Source organism: Pinus tabuliformis, chromosome 9 (genome assembly GCF_031772625.1).
Source record: "Pinus tabuliformis cultivar Carrire ecotype Pingquan chromosome 9, CPIR1, whole genome shotgun sequence".
Classification (NCBI taxonomy): Eukaryota; Viridiplantae; Streptophyta; class Pinopsida; order Pinales; family Pinaceae; genus Pinus; species Pinus tabuliformis.
The window spans coordinates 1,322,762,192-1,322,783,731 of NC_142307.1; the positions used below are offsets into that span (position 1 = coordinate 1,322,762,192).

The 21,540-nt window shown below is 40.2% G+C and overlaps 1 protein-coding gene across 2 annotated transcripts in view; it reads left to right on the forward strand.

Moving 5' to 3' along the window:
* LOC149153397 (DNA-binding protein) overlaps positions 1-21,540 on the forward strand; it is a 413,454-nt gene that overhangs the window by 44,160 nt on the left and 347,754 nt on the right. For both annotated transcript variants that reach the window (XM_089442331.1, XM_089442330.1), the window contains exons 2-5: positions 6,499-6,603; positions 6,702-6,770; positions 7,147-7,236; positions 7,355-7,438. In XM_089442331.1, coding sequence (XP_089298457.1) covers positions 6,499-6,603; positions 6,702-6,770; positions 7,147-7,236; positions 7,355-7,438 — 348 coding nt within the window. The remainder of the gene's footprint in view (positions 1-6,498; positions 6,604-6,701; positions 6,771-7,146; positions 7,237-7,354; positions 7,439-21,540) is intronic.

Sequence of the window (21,540 nt, forward strand, 5' to 3'; positions counted from 1 at the left end):
ACTCGATCCCCTTTATGGCACAGCTGACGATAACAACTCAATCTCCTTGATGGCACACCTGACGACAACTTGTTGCTACAGATCCTTAATGACACACCTAGTGATGGTTTGCTATTATAGACCCTCGATGGCAGAAACAGATCTTGGCACGACTCAGCAAATCAACAGGTTTCTCTGCAGGGACACAACCCGGGTTGAAGTGCTAGGTTATGGGGTCGAGGTAACAAGAATGCAAGGCCATACAGGAACATGGGCTGAGGTTACAGTAATGAGGGTCGAAGGTTATAGTGATGTGGTGTCAAGGTGGAGCGCTATGAACATTAGCAGAGGAACATTGGCCAAGTTTACAGATATGCATCCATGGACACAGGTCAAGCTTACAGTGACGCACAAAATTATGCGGCCAAGGTTATAGGTCAGACAGGTATGCAGCCAGCATTTCTGTGTTCAATCTGGCCTCTCTCCATGGATGATTAAGTTTTTCACGTATGTTCATTGATCATATTCTTACTCACATATAATTATTGATGTTGACTTCTAATTGTTTTATGTTTTCTACATTATATACATAAATATTGAAAAATATATATAGCTGAACCTAATGGCAAACCTCATTGGAAAATTCGAATTTGAATCAAACTCATCTGTTGCCGAACTCAAATTTGAAGCTGAACCATGCGACATAGGTTGTAAAGGATTGGATTTATTCAGAAGTAGTTTGTAACTTGCAAACTAAGGCATGATTCCTGAGGCATGTACATACACAAATTCGAAGGTGCAAAACAAAAAAATAGCGCAAATTTGGGTTTAGAAAACTGTGCAAAGGGCACAAAAATGGAGGCAATGCACAATTATAATAGGCACAGAACCCTATTATACAAGCCCAAGGCATGTATATCCCAATAGCATGCATTTCAAGGCAAAAATAGTCTCGATGTGGGCCTGTAGCATGCATCCTGAGGCAGGGATAATTTGCCTGTAACATATTGCGACACTGTTCAGGTTATGGACAGTGCATGAGGCAGAGAGCAAAATTGCTGTCACAAGTCCTGAGGTGATGCAGTAGGCACAAATTCCATGGCAACAACTGTAAGACACAATGAGATTGAAGTATTGACTTTGCTGTAAGTACTTTATAACATAATTGTCTAGGTGGGTAATGTATATTCTAGAAGAGAAGGGTTGTGCACCTTTAACATAACATAGCAGCAGGGATATAGTTTACTGCTTTGATTATGTGTTTTGTTGCTGATATATATTGCACTTGGTGCCTTTTTTATATCTTCACCCTTACATGCTATATAGATGAGGAAACTTTGCATATTTTATCTCTAATGGTTTGGAATCTTAAACATCATTTTTTTTCATTAAAATTTAATTATTTATGTATTTTTTTGAAAACTGAGTCATTTAGTTTGGGTCAATTCAATTCCTGAGTTGAAACGTGAGGTGATGGGTGGCTGAGTCAAAGTCCGAGTCTGAGTTTTAAAACTATGATTCTCACCACTCTGTAATATCCCAAGAAGATGCTGCCTCACATGGGTATATGAACTATTATAAAGTTTTCCTTGATAACAATCATATTGCATAAAAATTTAGTGGTTCCACCCCCTCCCCCCTCTCAAGTTTTGTCACAAACCTCCACAGGGGTGCCAGGGAAAATTTCCCTCCATTGCCACTTTCATCCCCCTCCAATCCTTTCTCATCTTCATCTAATGAGTCACTATGAGAATGACTGCTATCCTCTTCCTCTCTCTCATGCCTATTCCCACCAACACCATGAGAATAAAAAATGGAACCATCAACCACAAGAAGATCATTTTCCTCAAGCCTTAGATGAACAATCTGCAAAAAAATGAAAGAAAGGAAGGAATGGGAAAGAGTAGAAGAGGAAAAATCCACAAACAAACAACACAAGGATATACAAAAAACTACAAAGAATGGGTTTTGGGCTTTACCCCTTTAGCTCTTTAACTATTTCAAGCAGTAAATGGCATGCTTTGTTCTCTCCTCCAAGCTCTCGCAGATTTGCCTTTCTCAAAAACTAGCAAGAAGACCAGGCTCAAGAACACATATGAATGTAATAAGGAAAATAGTGGTAGTGAAGTGCTTTTATTTCTTCCTTGACTTTACCTAAACTCTAAACCTCCTTTAGGTCCCACCTGTAAGGGAAAAATTAAAAAGGAGATGTTTTTCCTCATTTTCGCAGGAGCATCTAGGTATGCTAGGGAGCACCCTGGGAGCATCTAGGGAGTAGCAGGGGAACGTCCCAGGGGGCACTATGTTCGACATAGTGGCAGGGAAGTGTGCTAGAGAACCCCAGAGCACTCCTTGGATGCTCCCACTCGGAGCATGGTTCCACCGTAGGAGTGGCCCCTGGGAGGATGCTTCTGATAACACTGATAATGCCTAAGGAATAAGATTGTGTGACTCTCACTAGTGTTAAGTCCATGATGGAACCATCTTTCTCTTCAATCCCAAAAATGACTAATTTTCTGATCAAATAATTCCTTGGTTTGATAAGCCTAATAGGTTGCAATGACTGAAGAGGAGAGTGATAGAGAGACCCCCTATTAGTTCATTCCTTATTTCAGCCAAACGTTTTCCAAATCTATGTGTTTACCAGTTCAATTCAGTCCATTATTATCCAAACTCAACAACTAGGAAATACCAGTTCAATTCAGTCCATTATTATCCAAACTCAACAACTAAGAAAATGCACAATAAATGTTATTTATGCACTGCACCCCTCCACCACAAGTACAAGTGTTGAGGATCATCATTGTAAATGTCTTTAATTTCCCAAATAATCATTAGTTGCAATTATTGGCCTACAAATTAAATAACCATGTTTGTAATTAATGAAGTACAAATCAGGGAACATGGCAATACTGGCTACATACAACATTTATGATTTCACCAATCAGGGATGATATATAAGTAAACTGTCCAGACATTAGTGAAGTCCCAAGGCAAAAAGTGGATCCTGACTAGATGATCTAGATCAACGAAATAGGTAGGGTTAGAATTTAAAAGCAAATCTCTTAAGTGGAAAATAAGACACAATTTCCTCTGACATCGACCTAGTCCCATTTTCAATACTGCATTTAGAGGTTTCTTTAAAAGATGATAATATCACTGCTTAGCATCTGCATAATTGTAGCGATAGTTTTTTTCTGAACCTTTATGAGTCCGTTCCATATATATTGTCTTTGCCTTTGATAGAAATCACATATTATTTCTGCTATTTTCCTTTCCCATTTAACATATTCATTTTTCCATGATATATGGATTTTAAATGGTCAAGGGATGTTTTTTGTACCATTTTGCTTTTCTATATCCACAGTGCGTGACAGTTTTTGATCTTAGGATGCAGCACTAACTTATGCATGTCTCTTTTATTATATTTTATATAATTTTCAAAATCCAAAATTATTTTTGCTGATTATATTTTCCACACGTAGTTTTTAGCTGGTCTTTTTGAATGTATGCAACATTCTCAGATTACAATACAATTGATTTCCTGAGTTCATTCCCAAGGTAATCTGGCAAACTGATGGTTAGCAACTTAGCTCTCTAGAAGCTTGGAACTCCTCTGACATCCTGGAGTCACAAATACTGAATAAGCAATTCAACTTGATACTGGCCAAATTATGTGGGAACTTGGAGGTTAAATTTAGCATTTCTATTATTGGCTAATTTGCTGAGCGTCTGGTTGAAAGGGCAATCTCCGATGGTACTTCAATCAACATGACCTTTTTATTGTAGAAAATGATAAGCTATGCTGCTATTCATTGTGCTGTTTTTTAATCTGAAAAGCACCCATCTTATATTACAAAAATAAAATAATAATATTATATCAAAAGCATCATTAGATAGCTATATAGCAGCCAAGATGAGACCCTCATCCAAAATAGGCAAGTAGTGCCAAATCACTAGAGAATAAACATCTTTTCTATTTAATTTCATCCTAACCTGAAATCGAGCAGTCAATTTAACTTTCAAAACAAATGACCATCTAAAGCAGAATTTAGGAGCTTCCTCAACAAAGGTGATTCTGTATGATGCATCTTATTCTCCGGTGAAATGTGATCCCTGTCGGCCTGACAATGTTTGTTATCTCTTTAGCACACTATATAATCATACACACATTCCCTAAAATTGCTCCCTTGTAATTGAGAGGCCCAGCGGAAAAGTTTGCATATTCTGATTAGATCCACCCCCACAATGTGCTAGCCACAGTACATCCCCAGAAGGCATGCTCAACTGTCTCCTCCTGGCATATTATACAGAGCCCATCTGTTAGTCCCCAATTATGATGGTTTGCTTTACCACAACTCTTCAGTTAGTTACCATCCAGCCTGAGACCTAGAGGCTAGGATACAAAAGACAGTTTTTGTTTCTGCAGAGCTTGGCGTATCTTAATGTCTGTTGTGTCATTGACCCATCACCTTCTATTAGGTCTCTCTGTGATTGGTGGTATTGATTATGTTTCCCAGAAAGTGTCTTTGTTTCACAACAGAATAGGGGCTTGCCATACTTCCATTTCCAGTCTTTCCAAATAGGCCCGTATATCTAACTGAATGTTAAAGAGGGTAGATTTCATAATAGTCTTGCAGACCTCAAGATAGGTAGTTTTGTCTGCTATTGGAAACATCTAGCAGTATTAACAGTTCTCCAGTCTGTTTGAGCACCTCTCTTTATTCCACAAGTCCCCCCCATATCTTGTCTGGAAACCTCTTCTAGAAGATCTTTTCATTGTAGAATTGATGAAGGTCTGAATCTATGTTGCAGGAAACGTGGGGTAGGAGGGCGTTTCCGTATGGAAACGAGTATGAAACGCTGAAACGCGTTTGGTACGACCTTGAAATGCGTTTCAGGCCGTACTGCCACGTTTCACGAAACTGAAACATGGCCAGTACGGCCTGAAACGCGTTTCAGCGCCGTATACGTTTCAACATTTACTTGTGTTTTTTTTTAATTTGTTTTCTAATCTATTCTTACGTTAGCCTAGTGACTTCTAGTTGCTTCCAGATGCCTGTCTAAAGTTATAAAAGTGAACTTTTGCCCTAGTGTTGATATGCAGTTCATGGTAATTACTAATGTTAAATTCTTAAAGTAAAAGTGATATTCTCTTTTATTTTTCATTTTCATCGTTTTACTTAAATTTTTAACATTACCATGAAATGACTTAGGATGTTTGAGAGTGGTTTCGCCCTCATTGGATTTCATATGGAGAAAGTAGAATTTTAGATCTCACTCAAAATCCAGCAGACTTATCTGTTTTTCAGGATTTCAAGATTGGGGGGATTGCAATGTTTCCATTGGATTTTATCATGTACTAGGGTATGGAACTTGTATTTAATCGAGAGAACAAAGCCCTCTATGCAGGGGAGACTCCCAATAATCAAGAGAATGTAGGGTACTAGGTTATGAAACTTGTATTTAATCAAGAGCACTAAGGTCATTCGACTATGTAGGAGGAGACTCCCAATCAAGCATGAGACAAAAAATTAGAAATTTCTCGTGGCTGATTTTGGATATTTCTATTTTCATTATGTGATTATTCATGAGTAAATGTGATGTAAATTTAGATACTTATAGTTTATGCATTGACAATTGACAATTTTATCATAATGTAATAAATTAGAATGTATCATATATGCTTTATGATTGCACATATTTCTTAAATGTTAAATGTCCTAATATAAATATATTCGCATTTCCCCGTTTCCAAAATTTGGGAAGGTCGCGTTTCGTATCGCTTCCCGTTTCGGAAACTCGTACCCGTTTCCCTGTTTCGTGCAACCTTGGTCTGAATACATCTTTCAGCTAAATTACAGTTGGTCTTGGCTCCTCAAAATTCCAATACACTCCTTTGAAGAAAGCTGTCAAGTATGCTGAATTCTACTAAGAAGTACCAACCCTCAAGACCTGTTACATGGGTGGCAGTCTCTTTTGATCTCTCACTAATATCTGCCATGGTACAGCCTGATTCCACACTCAGTGGTCTTACTGCCCATTTTGCTGCCAGAACTGCACCCTGCGTTTGGTGTGTATTAGGCTCTTCCTTTTTCTCGTGCGAGGGTACACACAGCCCAAGCAACAAGTGCAAAGTCACTTTTCCAGTCTTGCTTTCCCCAATAGATGTGTTTTTAACGGATGACAAGCTAATGGTTTAAGACTTGTAATTTATTTTGTAGAATCTTTAATAACCAGAAATTCCCCACATTAACAATTGTGAAATGATGTTAATTGAGGTTATAGCCAAAATATACAGGTTATATTTACAATTGCTTAATTGTTAGGGGAGTTGGCTGCTGCCCTTTCTTTCAATGTTTCAGCATATAGATAGTGTAATTTGACTAGATGATCTAGTAATCAACTATGACGATTCTCTTTTAAAGGAAATAATATTGAGTTAGAAAATAAGAAATATCCGTCATATATTTTTGTGGTATGTTGACACATTTCCCTGGATACTTTTGCCCTTTCAAGGAAGCAGAAATATCGACATCAATGGATTCAATTGCAACACGGAAATTAGACATTTCTCAGAAACGTGGTTTGGCAATTCTGAACCTGAAATGTACAGATGTTCAGGTTGCATTTTGTTCATTTTGTCTGCTATTTTTTCCATAGAAACTGATTTCTTACTCTTGAAGCTGCCAGTTTGAGCAGTTCTTTTTTCTGGATGTTAGACAGGGTTAATGGGTAAGGTGCTTTTGGAATTGCAACCAAATAAGGGGGATCTTCTTCCTGCACACAAGGTAAGTGAGTAAAATCTACATGAACTTTACATCAATGTGTCAACCATCTTGTTTGACCTTGTACTGCATGTCGCCATTGGGTTGAACTTTGGAGGTTGAAAGGAAAGACCTTTATGTGCTTTATCTGCCCAGTTTTTTTCGTTGCATGGTCAGTCGATTTGAAATCTCAAGATGTAGTTTTCACCAGTGTGGGTGCAATCATAGGAAGGAACAATACAATAACATATCTTGTTTTATCAATTCTCTTTCTTTGTTACTACTAGTTACCAGTTTCATTCTTAATCTGAAAAATGCATGGTAATGGTCTTGATGCCTTGTTATTTTATATCCATGCTGGAAGGACGTTTTTTAATGTAATACTTGTTACTGTGTACAGCTTGCTCCCCATGACGTGGTTATTTTAAAACCAAATAAGGCAGAACTTGGAAGCGCTCCACTAGGGCAAGGAGTGGTATATCGCCTAAAGGTTCAATTCAATTCTTTTGGTCAGAGAATGGAACTCTAAAGTTATACATAATAAAGTTAGAACTTTCTAAACAAAAAATTCAGAGAGATCAATAATTAATTGTATTTTTGTTTGGCAGGACTCTTCACTTACTGTAGCATTTGATGATATACCAGAAGATGGATTAAATTCTCCCCTTCGTCTAGAAAAGGTTGCCAATGAGGTAAGAATTAACATAACTAATTGTATTATAAATGCGTTCACAGAGGCATCTAGAAATAAAAATAGCATTCTTTTTGGGACCATTTTCTTTTGATTCTTTGATCTGCTTTCTGCAAAAGACTAATCAATGATCATTGTTCTGCGAAATGAGAATATAAATTAACTTTATGATTAAGATTGTTATATTTCTTTTTTAGAAACAAATTGTTACCTTTGTTAGAAACAATTTGTAGCTTTTATTGATAATAAAAGGTGAGTATTCTGCAGATGCTTGTAACAGAGTTTGCAAATATAGAAGCACCAAAGTGGATACAGAAAAAAACCTGATCCGAAAGCTTTAAACCTGCAAATGACAAAGCCTCTCCACAATGTACTGATTTAGTCAATCCAATGTTCAAGACCATCCAGTCTTCCCTGAACCAAAAGCTACTCAACAACCATATGGCACAATCCATGTAGGCTGAGTTTGAATTTTGAATGCCATAGTACAAATAATCCATTCAGAAATAAAGACATGCTGCCATATCAGGTTGGCCACATCAAATTTATCCATTGCCAATAAACCCAATTTGCAAACAGAAGAAGCTTGGCCCTGACCCGGCCAGAGACTAGGTTTGTAAGGGTGTTCCCAAAGCCGTAGGAGGCCCTTCTTTCTTATAGGGTTAAATGCAGAAAATGGAGGCTAAGTCTGTATCCACCATCCCTCAAATCAGCATCTCCAATAGTTGCCACCAAATGAAATAATAAAGAGACTCTGGAGAGTTGAGCGGTGGCACTGCAGTCACTCAAAACTACCATAGGGTAAAAGAAGAACTTGCAGGGTAATCATCGAGTCCAAGAAGGATACCTGAGGTAGCTTGTAGAGCCAGCTGTGCTCCTAATGAGTCTCTGCTGAAAGAACCAACTGAGACACTGCCATTATGAATACTGCAGGAATGAAAGGAAATCTGGGGCAGTATAAATCTTGAGTCTGAGGGGTACCAGTGGAATCTCAGCGTGCACTGGCTGCCTCCACCTGCACCCTAAACCTAAAACCCTAAGCCCAAGCAATTCCATGGACCAAGTGTACTGCTGTAGCCATCCATGTGCCAAAACTTCTTCACAATCAAGGAGATCAATTATGATCAATTTATTAAAGTACAGGAGCACAGCTTAACAATTCATAAGGCGCTGTCAAATTTGTGTCAAATCCAGCTGACAAGAAGTATTTTATTAATCAATGCACGCAACACAAATTTTCCAACTATTCCACTTGTTTTGGAAGAATACAATTCATGAAGATCAAACACGAATTTTGGCTCATATAATCTTGGAAGCAAACAAATCTATTTCATTGACTTCTACTTGAATTTATTTGCTCACGAGTTTCTAGGATGAATATACCAAAATTCCCCCATGATCCTAAGTTTTATATGCTGCATATACCAAACAGTTTTCTGAGCTTCTCAAACTTGATTCAATATACAGGCTTGGTAAAAATATCTGCAATCTGCTCTGCTGTAGTACAATATTTTGGTTCAATTATCATTTTTGAAACCAACATCCTCAGACAATGATATTTTATGTCCATATGTTTGGTCCTTGCATCAATTCAATTTTCTTAAAATTTTGATGGCACTATGACTATCCATACAAAGCTGGAAATTTGAGAAACCTTAAGTCGTCAAGAATGCATCGAAGGTAAACAAACTTGCAAATTTTTTATCATGCTGCTGTGTACTTAGACTCTGTTGAAGAATTGGCTGCTGTATCCTGCATTTTACAACACCAAGATACAATGGCTGATCCAAGATGCATCATATGTCCTGTGTTAGGTAGTCTGTCATCAACGTTGGCCCCTGATGCTGCAAAATCTAGCAGGTCTGGTGCAAGGGTTGCCACTGTCGCCTCAACAACCTTTCTCCTGCTCTGTAGTGGTAACTAACCACAAGGGAGGTTTGCCTAGGTCACCTAAAGGATAATTCTAATGCTATGGCTCAAGGTGATGAATAAGAGGTCTAAATATTGATAGAGTACCTTCAGGGCCCAAAATGGCCTACGTGTGCTATACTAGGGTTCAAAGACTCTATGCTTAGACCAAGACAATGCTGCTGTAAGTTAGGGTTTGGATGATATGCAATGATAAGGAGTTCAATACCATATAGCAGCCTCATAAATGATCTTCAAGTGATATTCAACAGCAAGAGGTCAAAGATCTTCTAATAGAGGCGAGGATTAGGGTAAGAATTGTATTTCTATGGCTGTTAAGTATGCATAAACAGCCAAAAGAAGGTAACCTCAGTTCTAATTAGGAGGTATCAATCATGCACTATGCTAGATTTTGTCTGTACACAATTTATAGATGCAATTCATAATTTATGAGTTGCATTCATCCACACAAAATTCACTTTTATGCATAAATCTGCCCTAGAAACCCTAGCGACTGCCCTAGACATCATCTAGGAGAGAGAAAGAGAAGATGAAATTTAAGAAAATTTATGGATACACACAAACAATCAGTGCCTTATCCTACCCAGGTTTAATGGAGTCTTTTATGGCTAATATTCAAGGAGAAGACCTTGATGGAGTAAGGGGGAATGGCTAGGGCATCCACTTCAAAACCCTGCCAATTATTCTTGTAAGGGGAGAAATTAAATATAGGGGCTGCACATTTAGAGTTTCCCTATAGGCCTTTAAGAGAACAATTTTACATGCAACAATGTAGCAAGATTCTAACAATAATTAAGTATTTAGTCATGACACAAGAGAAACCCTACTACATATATTCAGCATGCAAAGTATCAATGATAAGACACTAAACTTACAAAATTCTCCATGCAAAAATTGAATCTTAAAAAAAACCGCATCACCAAAAGATCACATCTTGCCCATAGTAGCGAAAAAGACTAGCTTGCACTCTCTTAGAGAGTAAAAGAATGTAATGTGTGATGATGAAATGAAATTGAGTGGAGGGTTCTCTATTTATATGAGATCTAACTCCCTCACTTTTTACAAAAAGTACATGTAGAGTCCTAATTACAAGTTTACTCTAAGTGTTCCATAAAATAAAGGTTAAAAGCCAACCTCATAGCTCAAAAACATAACAAAAGATGCCATGGATGCCCACGTGTGGGAGAAATACCTCCTCAACTATGACATCATCCTCCAAATGAGCTCTAAATGCCACAAGTGAGTGTCATGTGGGCTAATGAGTGCTCCATACTCCAAGATGTAGCTCCTAGATCATGGGCATACCTCCAAAGTGCCTCCATACCAAGACATGATCTCCATGGTGCCCAAAATCACCCTCTAAAGGGCAAGAGGGGTGATGCGGCATTCTCCTACTCAAGTGTTGGGGCTAATAAATGATGTGAAAACCCTTCCTTGTCATCTCAAGGATGACCATCATCATTCGGGCTTTGGAACAAGTAATGCCCATCAAATAGTGTTAAGGCCAGACAGGGGGCATCCTAGGTCCACTGGGCACATCATCAATATCTCTAACACCAAGCTTCATGGGATCAATGTTTCAACATCTGGGGGTACCTCGGAGTGTCAAGCATTATGTGGGGTCATCAAGTGGCCCAACACTCTGCGCTAGACAGGCAACGATGCATCAACATGGTCACATTCTCTCTCTAGAATGGATAAACCATAACATGACTTCTGCAATGTTGCTGAGAATGGAGGACAATCATCTCAAGAGGCCTTTGCTGCTTTGATGAAACCCACTGACAAAACCCTCTCCAGATCAAGTTAAAATCAACAATCATTAGTTACAATAACCATAGATGCATCATAGTGGACCATACCTAATGTTGGGGGCACAATAATACTTCACACAAATCTAACCTTCAAAGATAAAGTAAATCTAGTCTTGTAAATAGGTTACCTCCTTATGTTAGGGATGGTTAGATGGATAACCCTATTAGGTGTTTCTTGTTATAAATGTAGTAAGGAAAGACTCAATTTTGACTTGTGCCTTAGTCAAATTGAGTAATTTGATTTTCCACCTTAGTAGGATGACTTGGATGGCAGTGAGCTAGAGTGACATGGCTTTGTCTATTAGTTTACTCAGTGAATTCGAGTTTGTAGGCTAGAAGTAGAGTTATGCATGAGTTGATTGCTAAGATCTAGCAATCTAGTTGAGTTATTGTTAGTTGAACTCAGTTAACTGAGCTTTGGTTACTAGTTGAGTCAGTTGAATTTTAGTTGAGTAGTTAAGACTGTTGCTAATTCATTGATCTCTCAGTTAACTAGTCAATCAGCTAAAAATTGACCTAGTCATGCATGGAATTCGAATTGCCTAGTTGAAGTGGAGGAAAAGGCATGTTTGTATTTATAATTGTATATTATTGAGTGTATAGTGCCTTTGCACTGAGCAGGTGATCAATTCCCTTGGATTTGCGCAAGGAAATAGGGAATTTCCCTATTATTTAGGAGTGTAATTCCTCCAGGATTGTGCAAGGAAATAGTAGGTTGGTTGAGGCTTGAATTGGCTAAGTATTGGCCAAAGGAGGTCAGGAAGCAGGGGAACAATTTTACAATGCAGGGTGTGCTTCATAGTTGAAGCAAGACATTGCAACTGTTTCTCTTTCTCATCTGAATTAATGCAAAGCAGCAGAGGGGTTTTTCTCAGTTGGGTTCTCCTGTAAATCATTGCATTCTTGTGGTTTTGATGGTTGCATACCATTGCATGTGTTTCTAAATTGTGATTTCCATTTCGCAAAATAGTAGAGGAAATTTGTAATCTCTTGTTTTCAGTTCGAATTCATCAGTAGTAGCAAATTTCTATTAATTTCTACATGGTACCGAAGCTGAAATCACATTAATAACTAGTCAATAGAGCTTCTCCTTCAGAGATTTCGATTTGCAGATCAGTGAAGCAATTTTTCTTTCGTGTGGGAAAATATCTTTCAATGGATTGAGATTGGAGTATGCCCTTGAGGGAACCTCGAATTTCATAGCTTGGACGGATAGGTTGGAAGCTGTACTCGATGATAATGGAGTGCTGGAGTACACTACAACTGACATTCCAAAACTAGCAGTACTGGTCGTGCAACAGTTAACCCAATGGATGAAGGATACCGCAAGAGCCACGAGGATCATCTTGGAGGGTGCGAGAGACCACGTTGTCACAAATTTACATGTCAAGGAGACTCCATTTGCTATGTGGAAGACCCTCACTGAGCTATTCAAAATGGTATTGATGCCAAGAAATTGGCATTAAGGGACAAGCTTAGAAACATCCGCATGTAGAAGAATGAAACCATTCCACATTACCTCTCCAGATTCACTCAATGTCAAGATGAACTTGGAAGAGTAGGAGAAAATGTTCCCTCATCCGAGCTAGTGAGCGTAGCTTTCCTAGGCCTTCCAAAATCCTAGCAAAGTTACTAGGACTCTGTAAATGGAAGGCACAAATTGCCAAATTGGGAGAGACTTTGGTCCGATTTGGTGCAAGAAGAAATCTGAAGGAACACCAGAGATGGAGTAACATCCCAAGCTGAAGAGGAAGAGGACTTTGCTCTAGTTGGCAAAGGAAAGAATGCCAAGGGCAAGAAGGCCCAAGATGAGCTAGAGTCCCGCCAAAACAATGGAAAGAAGAAGGACCTAAGCAAAATAAAATGTTTTTACTGCCATGAATATGGACACTATGCAACCAAGTGTCCGCATATGAAATCCAGCAAGGAGCTTCCAACAAGAGTAGGATGAGATGCCGTGGCATCTCAAATTCGAGTTAGATTTCACCCTCTTTTCTTGCATGCCAAGCACATTATGAGGGAGTGATTGGTACCTAGATTTTGGTGCCTCTTACCATATGACAGGAAGCAAAGAATTCTTCAGTAGCCTAGAAGAGAAGGATCTTCAGATGCGAGTAGAACTTGGAGATGATGGGAGGTACAATACTCAAGGAATTGGTACTGTCACCTTTAAGAGGGAGTCAGGCTCCCATCTTCATCTAACAAATGTTATGTATGTGCCTGGGTTGAAGAAGAATTTGATTTCTGTAGCTATATTGGAGGATAGAGCCTATGAGGTTGTTTTAAGTAAGGGTAAATCCTTTCTGAAGCATGTGGCCATTGGGAAAGTGAAACATATCGTGCGTGGGAACTACCTATTGATTCAGTCAGAACTTATGAGATTGATTGGGAGTCCTTAAAACATTCGTATGAACTTTAGATCCCTACTTTATAAATATAAGTTTAGTGGGTTGGTATCAATCTAGTTTTATCCGCTTTAATATAGCCTGGGAACCTGGTCAATTCAAAAGCGATAACCTGGCCTTTTAGACGTATCAACTGGATCCCCTTGAGGTTATCCCGAGGTGCAGGACCCACTCCAGGGAAGCAGACCAGTCAGGACCTGGTATACCTCTAGAATTTCCTTTCAAGGTCGCCTTGATAGTATTGTTCGAAGTATTAACCTTTCAGGTCAAGGCAAACTCTTCGTTTTTGAATCAGGACAAGTTGGAAGGCCCTCTACCAGATATGTTACTTAAGATTCTTGATGATCCTGAAAACCTAAAGGGCCTTGACTGGTACCTCTTTCCTGTAGCGAAGGGGTTGGTTTCCCCCTCCCCTAATGAAGTCTTATATTATTGCATACCTCATCTTTTGGTTCTTATTCGCTGACTCCGTTCCACTCCGTGCCTGCTGAAGTTCTGGCTTTAGTGAATCAATTCAAGAAGGCAACACTCCATCTATATTCTAGGGTGAAGGGAAAAAGGTAAGGGTAAGGTAGTCTGATCCCGTCCTGATACTAGCTGATAAGAGAAGGGTAATGGGTGCCCGGGGCATCACTCCATCGTCCTAGGGTGAAGGTAGTAATCCAAGTAAGGGTAAGGTTAATCCCGTCCCTACAAAAGGCATATGGCAGATTCATTAAGTGACGGGTCTAGGTCTAAGGTAAGGGCTCAATCCATAAGTTCCTTCAAAGAGAAGGGTAATGTGGGTTGGGCATCACTCCCTCGACTAGGATGAAGCAGTAAAGAAAGTCAAGGGTAAGGTGAAGGTTTCATAGCATGCCATCCATACTGTATTGATCCTCTTGGTGGAATAAATGGGTTGGGCAACCCTCCATGTCCTAGGATGAAGGCAGTACAGAAAGTCAAGGGTAAGGTGATCCATCCATCCGGTGCTGCTGATAAGAGAAAGTCATGGGTTGGGCATCACTCCATCGTCCTAGGTGATGGGAGAAAGGTAAGGGTAAGGTTGTTGTTTCATGCCATCCCATCCCATAGAAGTATATAGTTGTACCTCCTAAGGGATGAAATTCTCAAGTGGTCTAGGGCTAACATGTCTAGGTCTGAAGGTGATTAAGGTGGGCAGGCATGAACTGAAAGGCAGATAGGTTGATTCATAGAATGCAGTGGATTCTAATTGATGACTCGTATCAGCAAGGCTTGGCCGAACCAGAAGATAATATGTGGTACCTACCTATAAGTTTATACGTGGTACCATAATGAATAAGGCAAGGTAAGGTAAAGGGTTCATAGGAAGAGTGCTGTACCAACTAAGCATTCCTTTCATAAACAAGTAGTATAAGGCTAGCAGGTAGAGGTCTTCAGGTAGGTAGCAGGCATGAAAATAAAGGAAGGTAGGTCTATTCTATTTGTTCCAAGAATATGGTGGTTCCTAAGGGATGAATTGTATTGGCTCTTTGGTGGGGTACTTCTTGGAGTGGTGAGAAACCATAGGATGAGTGGTTTAGCCTTCCCAGAGCGGTTTGCTGTGTACAGGGTGAGTGGTTCATCCTTCCCTTGTGATACCCCATGGCGACATGTAGGCAGGACGAGTGGTTCATCCTTTTCCTGCTGAGACATCCTACCCATGCAGTTTGGGACTCATGGGAAGTGCCTCTCATCTGGCCGATGAGTAGGGAAATGAGGAGAGGGACCATAGTACTACTGATGGATGCATCGTGTACTACCGTACTCCCTATGCTAGGATGTCCGATATTGATCTAGGATCAATGGGCACTGACTTTGGGTCAGTAAGAGTGGTATGAGACACTCTCTTTTGATTGGAATTGACTTCGGGTCAGTAAGAGTGGTATGAGACACTCTCTTTTGATTGGAATTGACTTCGGGTCAGTAGAGAATGGTATGATACATTCTCGATCACTTCTTCTTCTTCATAGTTCAACAGAGCAGAGCAGTGCATTGATGGCAGAGAGTACATATTGGAAGATGGATTAGTAGGTGGAGTTCTCCCTAGTTGAGAGGGAGTGTTAAAATCAATGTTGTGAAAAGCGCGAGCGGGATTAAATCGGCGTGGGGAACGAATCGGAAAAAATCGGGAAAAAAGCGTTTGGTACAAAAATATTCATTTTTTTTTCAATTTTTTTAATATCTAAACCATCTACAACATAAAATAAATACATTGACACATAAATATGATAAAAAAACTAATATATATGATGTTTATTATCATTTCTAGCGCTAAAATCACACATAACATTGAATCATGTCTTGAATAGTAAGTCCTGACTCCTGAGTCCCAGCTCAGCCTCAAAATATCAACAAAAAATATGATAATGTATCTCATCATGTCATAATGTCATATACAATAAAATGAAAGTCTAATCCTATTGATTTCCTCTGCCCCTCTTGCGAGAAAATGTCACAGCGTTCCCTTTCCCTCTAGATGTAGATGCTGGTGCCTGTGCTGGTGGAAATGGCAGTGGAGTCTGATGTGCTCTAGAAGCTGAAGAACTAGAAGTAGGAGCTACAGGAGGTAGACCACGTCCTCTACTGGTGGCAGTGGTAGCCCGGGTAGGCGGTGTCACCTCCTCCTCCTGCTCCTCCTGCTCCTCCTCCTCCACCTGCTCCTCCTCCTCCTCCCCCTCCACTACATCCTGCACTAACCAATCATCAGTAGAATCCATGAGAGGCCTCTCGGCCTCAACCCTCCATGCAGCAGTGTGTCAATCCCATCCAATGAGATGGCATCCACATCAGGTCTCCTCTCAAGTTGCCTCACCCACAATCGAAGATTGTAGTAGACGTAGACCATGTCATTAAGTCGCTGGGACTCTAACCTGTACAAAAATCATGAAATAATAATTAATAATTACTATTATAAAAAAAACATTGTTTAATGAATTCAAAAATTTATTTGGAAATTTGCAATATTTTAAATGTTTAAGTGTTAACCTGTTGCGCTTCTTGTTGTGTATTTTTTCAAATACACTCTAGTTGTGCTCACATCCTGAGGAGCTACATGTTTGCCTGAGGATGCGTACGGCAAGCTTTTGCAAAAGGGGTACTCTGCCACCATACATTTTCCACCATGCATCTACAACAAAATTACAAATAAAATTTTAAATAAACATAAGAAAAAAATGGAATTTGAAGAGACAATGAAATTTGAAACAAAGTTACAAACTAAAAAATACCTGGCATTTTAATCGTTCTATCAGTGATAGCCATCTCAAAGCCAAATGTGCCACCTGCCATCTTATATGTCTCAATTTGTTTAGAGATCTCTATACGTTGTTCTGGAGATCGCACCATCTTCCGGACACAGGATAAGAATCCATCCATGATCTCAGCATCAAAATCAAACCCACATGCATAAGAAAATGCAGGGTTTAGGAAAAGCCCAGCAGCATGAATGGGACGTTGGAGTGTGTTGTTCCATCGCTCATTAATCACTCCCCATAGAAGGAGTTGTTTCTGAAACCTATCATCTCCCTTATCGTCATAGTAGGCCCGAATGGCTTCTTTGGCCCTGTCCATGGCTTCATACAAATAACCCATTGCGAGCTTCTCACCATCAACCAACCGAAGAACCTTTACCAAAGGTTCAGTAACGGCGCACACCTCCTGCACTCCCGCCCAGAAGTCTTCTTGGTATGAAACTAGTCTGCATACGGCCTCTCCTTCTGGTTTGTGGCTCATTGACAAAGCACGCCACTCCTCTGAAAGAAACATTCTCTTCACATCCCACATAGAATTCAAGAGGGATTGAAGAGATATGAAACTCGTGGCAAACCGTGTAATGGCGGGGCGCACCAACTCTTTGTTGTTGGTGAATCTTCTCATCAAGCTAAGCACAGATGTATGATTATATATAAATTTGTGATGCTTTTTGATGAGTCAACAATATCTTTGACAAAGGGAATTTTCCCTATGTCCTCTAACATCAAATCAATACAATGGGTAGCACAAGGTGTCCAAAATAAAGTAGGATGCCTGTCCATAAGCATTCTACCAGCAACAACATAATTTGCAGCATTGTCCGTTATGACTTGGACAACATGTTGTTCACCCACCTCCAAAATAAACACATCCAGCAAATCACATAAAGTTCTTGCATCTTTGATTTGGTGAGATGCATCAACAGATTTGATAAACATAGTCCCCTTGGGACAACTAACCAAGAAGTTTATAAGGGTTCTCCCCTTTTGGTCAGTCCAACCATCTGACATAACAGTGCATCCTGTTTGTGCCCATGATGCCCTAAAATCCTCCAATATTTGGGTGCAGTCACGCTTTTCATCTTGAAGAATCTGGCCTCTGAAATCATGATAAGAAGGGATTTTGTACCCCGGGCCAACATTGGCAATAACATCAACAGTAGGTTGGAAAAATGGATTATTCCTTACAATGTTGAAAGGAATATCACTCCAGAGGAGAAATTTTGCCATCAATCTATCAGCTTGTTCTTTTTCAGTGCTTTTTAGCATTGAACCGATAGATGGTTGTGAACCAGGTGTGGTTCGAGGAACAAAAAATGATGATGCAGCTACCGGATTGACTGATGCTGCAGTAAAACCAGTGCCACTTGGCCCACTTCCTTCAGCTGACCTTTTTAGTTGCCTTTTGAGTTCTTCTTTGGCCTCTCTAGTGTGCTCTAATTCTCCCAATGCTCTCATGGCTCTTTGGATAAGTTCAGGATTTGTATTTATACAGGGCCCCACATCATGTCCAGGGATTTGTGCAAGGTGAAACTTCAACCTGTACACCCCCCCGCGTATCTCCTTTCCACACAACTTGCAATTCAAGTTTTGTCTATCATTCGGAGCTTTAGGTTCACCATATTCCCAGAAAGGATCCAATTTCCTTGGCATGTTTGTTTTTGAATTTGCAAACCTATGGGAAAATAAGGATTATGAAATAGGAATTTAGGATTACAATTTAGCATTTACAAAATTACAAGTTACAAATTTCCAGAATCCAAAGTTCCAAACCCAAGTTACCCAACCAAATGGCAAATGCCAAAAACAATGAAAAAACATAAACAATGTTTAAAAAAAATGAAAAAAAAAAAAATTGGTTCCCATAGTCATACCAATTTACCCATCCCAAATCAATGAAAAAATACAAAAAATTCTTTAAAAACAGTGGAAACAAAAGGAAAATGGTGCCCATATGAAGTTTCCCAACCAAAAACAATGAAAAACAATGTTTTTAAACAAGGAAAACAAAAAAAATTTAATCCACATACCGTTTTTATGGAGAAATTGGTGGTCTCCTCTTGAATTTGTCCTACAAGCACTTAGATTTGCTCACAAACCCTCCAGCTGCTCTCTCCAAGACGTCCTCCTCCTTCTACGCGCGCCCACAGTCCAAATGACCAAAAAAAATCAAAATCGCATTATAAAACCCGCTGCCCCGACACCCGAAGATTTTTTCGGAAAAAAGCGCGATTTTTTCGAAAAAAGCACGCTCTTTTCGGAAAAAATCGGCAAAAAAAATATAGCCGCTTTTTTTCGCATAAAACGCGCGATTAAATCGGCATTAGGAAAAAAGCGCAATTTAATCGCGCTTTTCACAACACTGGTTAAAATTGGCAAGTAGGGCCAAACTCCATATGGGTCATCTTATTTATAACCGCTGATATTTTTCTTGGATTCTAGGATTGATATAGAGATCATCCGATTTTAAAATGTACGAATAAAGTTATGAATTTATTTTGATTATGGACAAATTGTCAATGTCGGCTAGCAAACTTATGTAGGCTTAGAAGCCCAACAGTCACGTCTATTCATCCTCAACGTTTACTATAAATATAGATGCCTCATCCTCATTTGGACACACTTCACTTCTCACACATCTCTCTCTCCTCACATGATTGGGTACGGATTTCTGGGCAGCCTCTCCACACATGTGAAGAAGAAGATAGTCATTTTCTGTTTTGGGCGTTGACTAGATTTGTGTTGGAATTTCCAAGTCTATCCGTCAGAAATTCTTCTTGGACTATCTGATTTGTTTCTTCCTACTTCTTCATTTACTTAACAAGTCATTTACCATGTAAATACTGAAAATAAATACAAGTAGAGTATCAACACATACAGATCATCAACTGAAAGAAACAAGAACACAAGTGACAGTTACTTTTGGAATAATGTCCCTGGAAAAACCCAATGCGGGAAAACTGGTGCAACTATCAGAGGGCTTTATTATTAAGCAATTTTAGAAAACAATCTGGGTGTCAAAAATGGCTCACCCAACAGAGAATGCCCTTGGCAGTAGTACCTCTCAGTCGGAGACAGATATCAACCCCAATGTTCCCCACGAAATCTCGTAGCGTCAGCCTCTCTGGCCCAGCGTTAGCATATTTGGCCCAGTGTCAGCCTCTTGGGGCTCTGTGTCAGCCTCTGGAGCCTTTGCGTCTCCCAAGCTGGCCCTCCTTAGGCTCTACGCAGCTCCTGGCTGCCGTTGCGTGGCCTCTGGTTGGCTCTGCGTGGCCTCTAGCTGGCTTTGTGTCAACGCTCCCCTGACTTCTGTGCTGATGCTCCCGGTACTCTCTCTGCCTCTTTGCTACTGTATTCACTGCCCCTCAACTGCAACTCTGATCACTCCTTCGATTTCCTCAGCAAGCCCTGCCCCAAAAAATCAAATTCTTGATCAACTCAGTGTTTTTTCCAACTGATCTTCAAGCCTCTTCTTATACTTTTCTCGTTGACAATTCAACGGCTGAGATTAAGTCCCTAATCAACGACTAAGATTAGATCTGGCTTGATCCATGACCTTTGGACCATTCTAACTCAGTTTTATATTAATTCACATTAATATTTTATTTTCCCTAATTTTAGACTTAGGGATTCCATTAAAAATATTAATTATTTTAATATCTCCGAAACTGGTTAGATTCTACCCAAACCATTTCCGGGTTTTGGAGATCTCATGTGCTTTAGCCTCTCCACCAATTTTCAAGGCTAGAGCACATTCGATGCTACCCCAAATCAACACTCCCTCTTAGTGAGGACTGTGCTCTAGAACACTCCTCACTGAGTATCACCCTGATCATCCGGCATCGGTCCTTGTGCTGATGCTAGGCCTGCTGCCCAACATCCTCTGCATTGCTGCATCATGTACAACTACCCATGGCCCTGCCATTGCTGCATCCGTACGACAACTCCCTCTGCATCCATGCTGCTGCTCATGGCACTGCCATTGCTAACTGCTGCACTGCAACTCAGTTACTGAGAAGTAAGTAACTGATCTCCCAACCTTGATATCTCTGTCAGGCTAGAAACACTCCCGACGCTGAAGCTCCCTCTATCGCTGACAAGTGCTCCCTCTCTGACCTCTGCGCTGCTGCAACAACTCCATGCATCTCGCACTGCTGCCTCACGCTGTCCCGGGTCTCCTACACTGTAGCACTCTTTGTCGCTCCATCCGCATCTGTCTCTACCGACATCTGCCAGTCCTGCTACTCCTCTTCGGGGCTCCCGTAGCCAAGTATAATCCAAGAGGTTCGGTACCTCGAGGACCCTGCCCCTCATCACCTATAGTCCGTCTAACTACAGTTGGATGTCTCCCCACCTCTTCTCTCGAGGTGAATGAGCACTCATGGCACAATCATCATCAGTCTCCACTTCCTTCTCCGCCTTAGTCAGCGCAACTTTGGTCTCAGAAGCCTCTCCCTTTCTTTTCTTCCTAGGACACTTGTTCGCATAGTGAGCTAGTTCCCCACAATGGAAGCACTTGACCTTGGAGAGGTCCTTCTTCTTTCTTTTCTCCTTCTTTCCCGCAGATGCAAGAGCCGCATCTTCTTCTTCCTCCTTCTTAATTCTGCCACCTTTTCCGCTATTCCTCGCCTTGGACGCCCGTCTGATCTCTTCTTGACGAAGCGCCGCCCATAGTTCCTCCCAATCTGGAAGGCTCGTCCT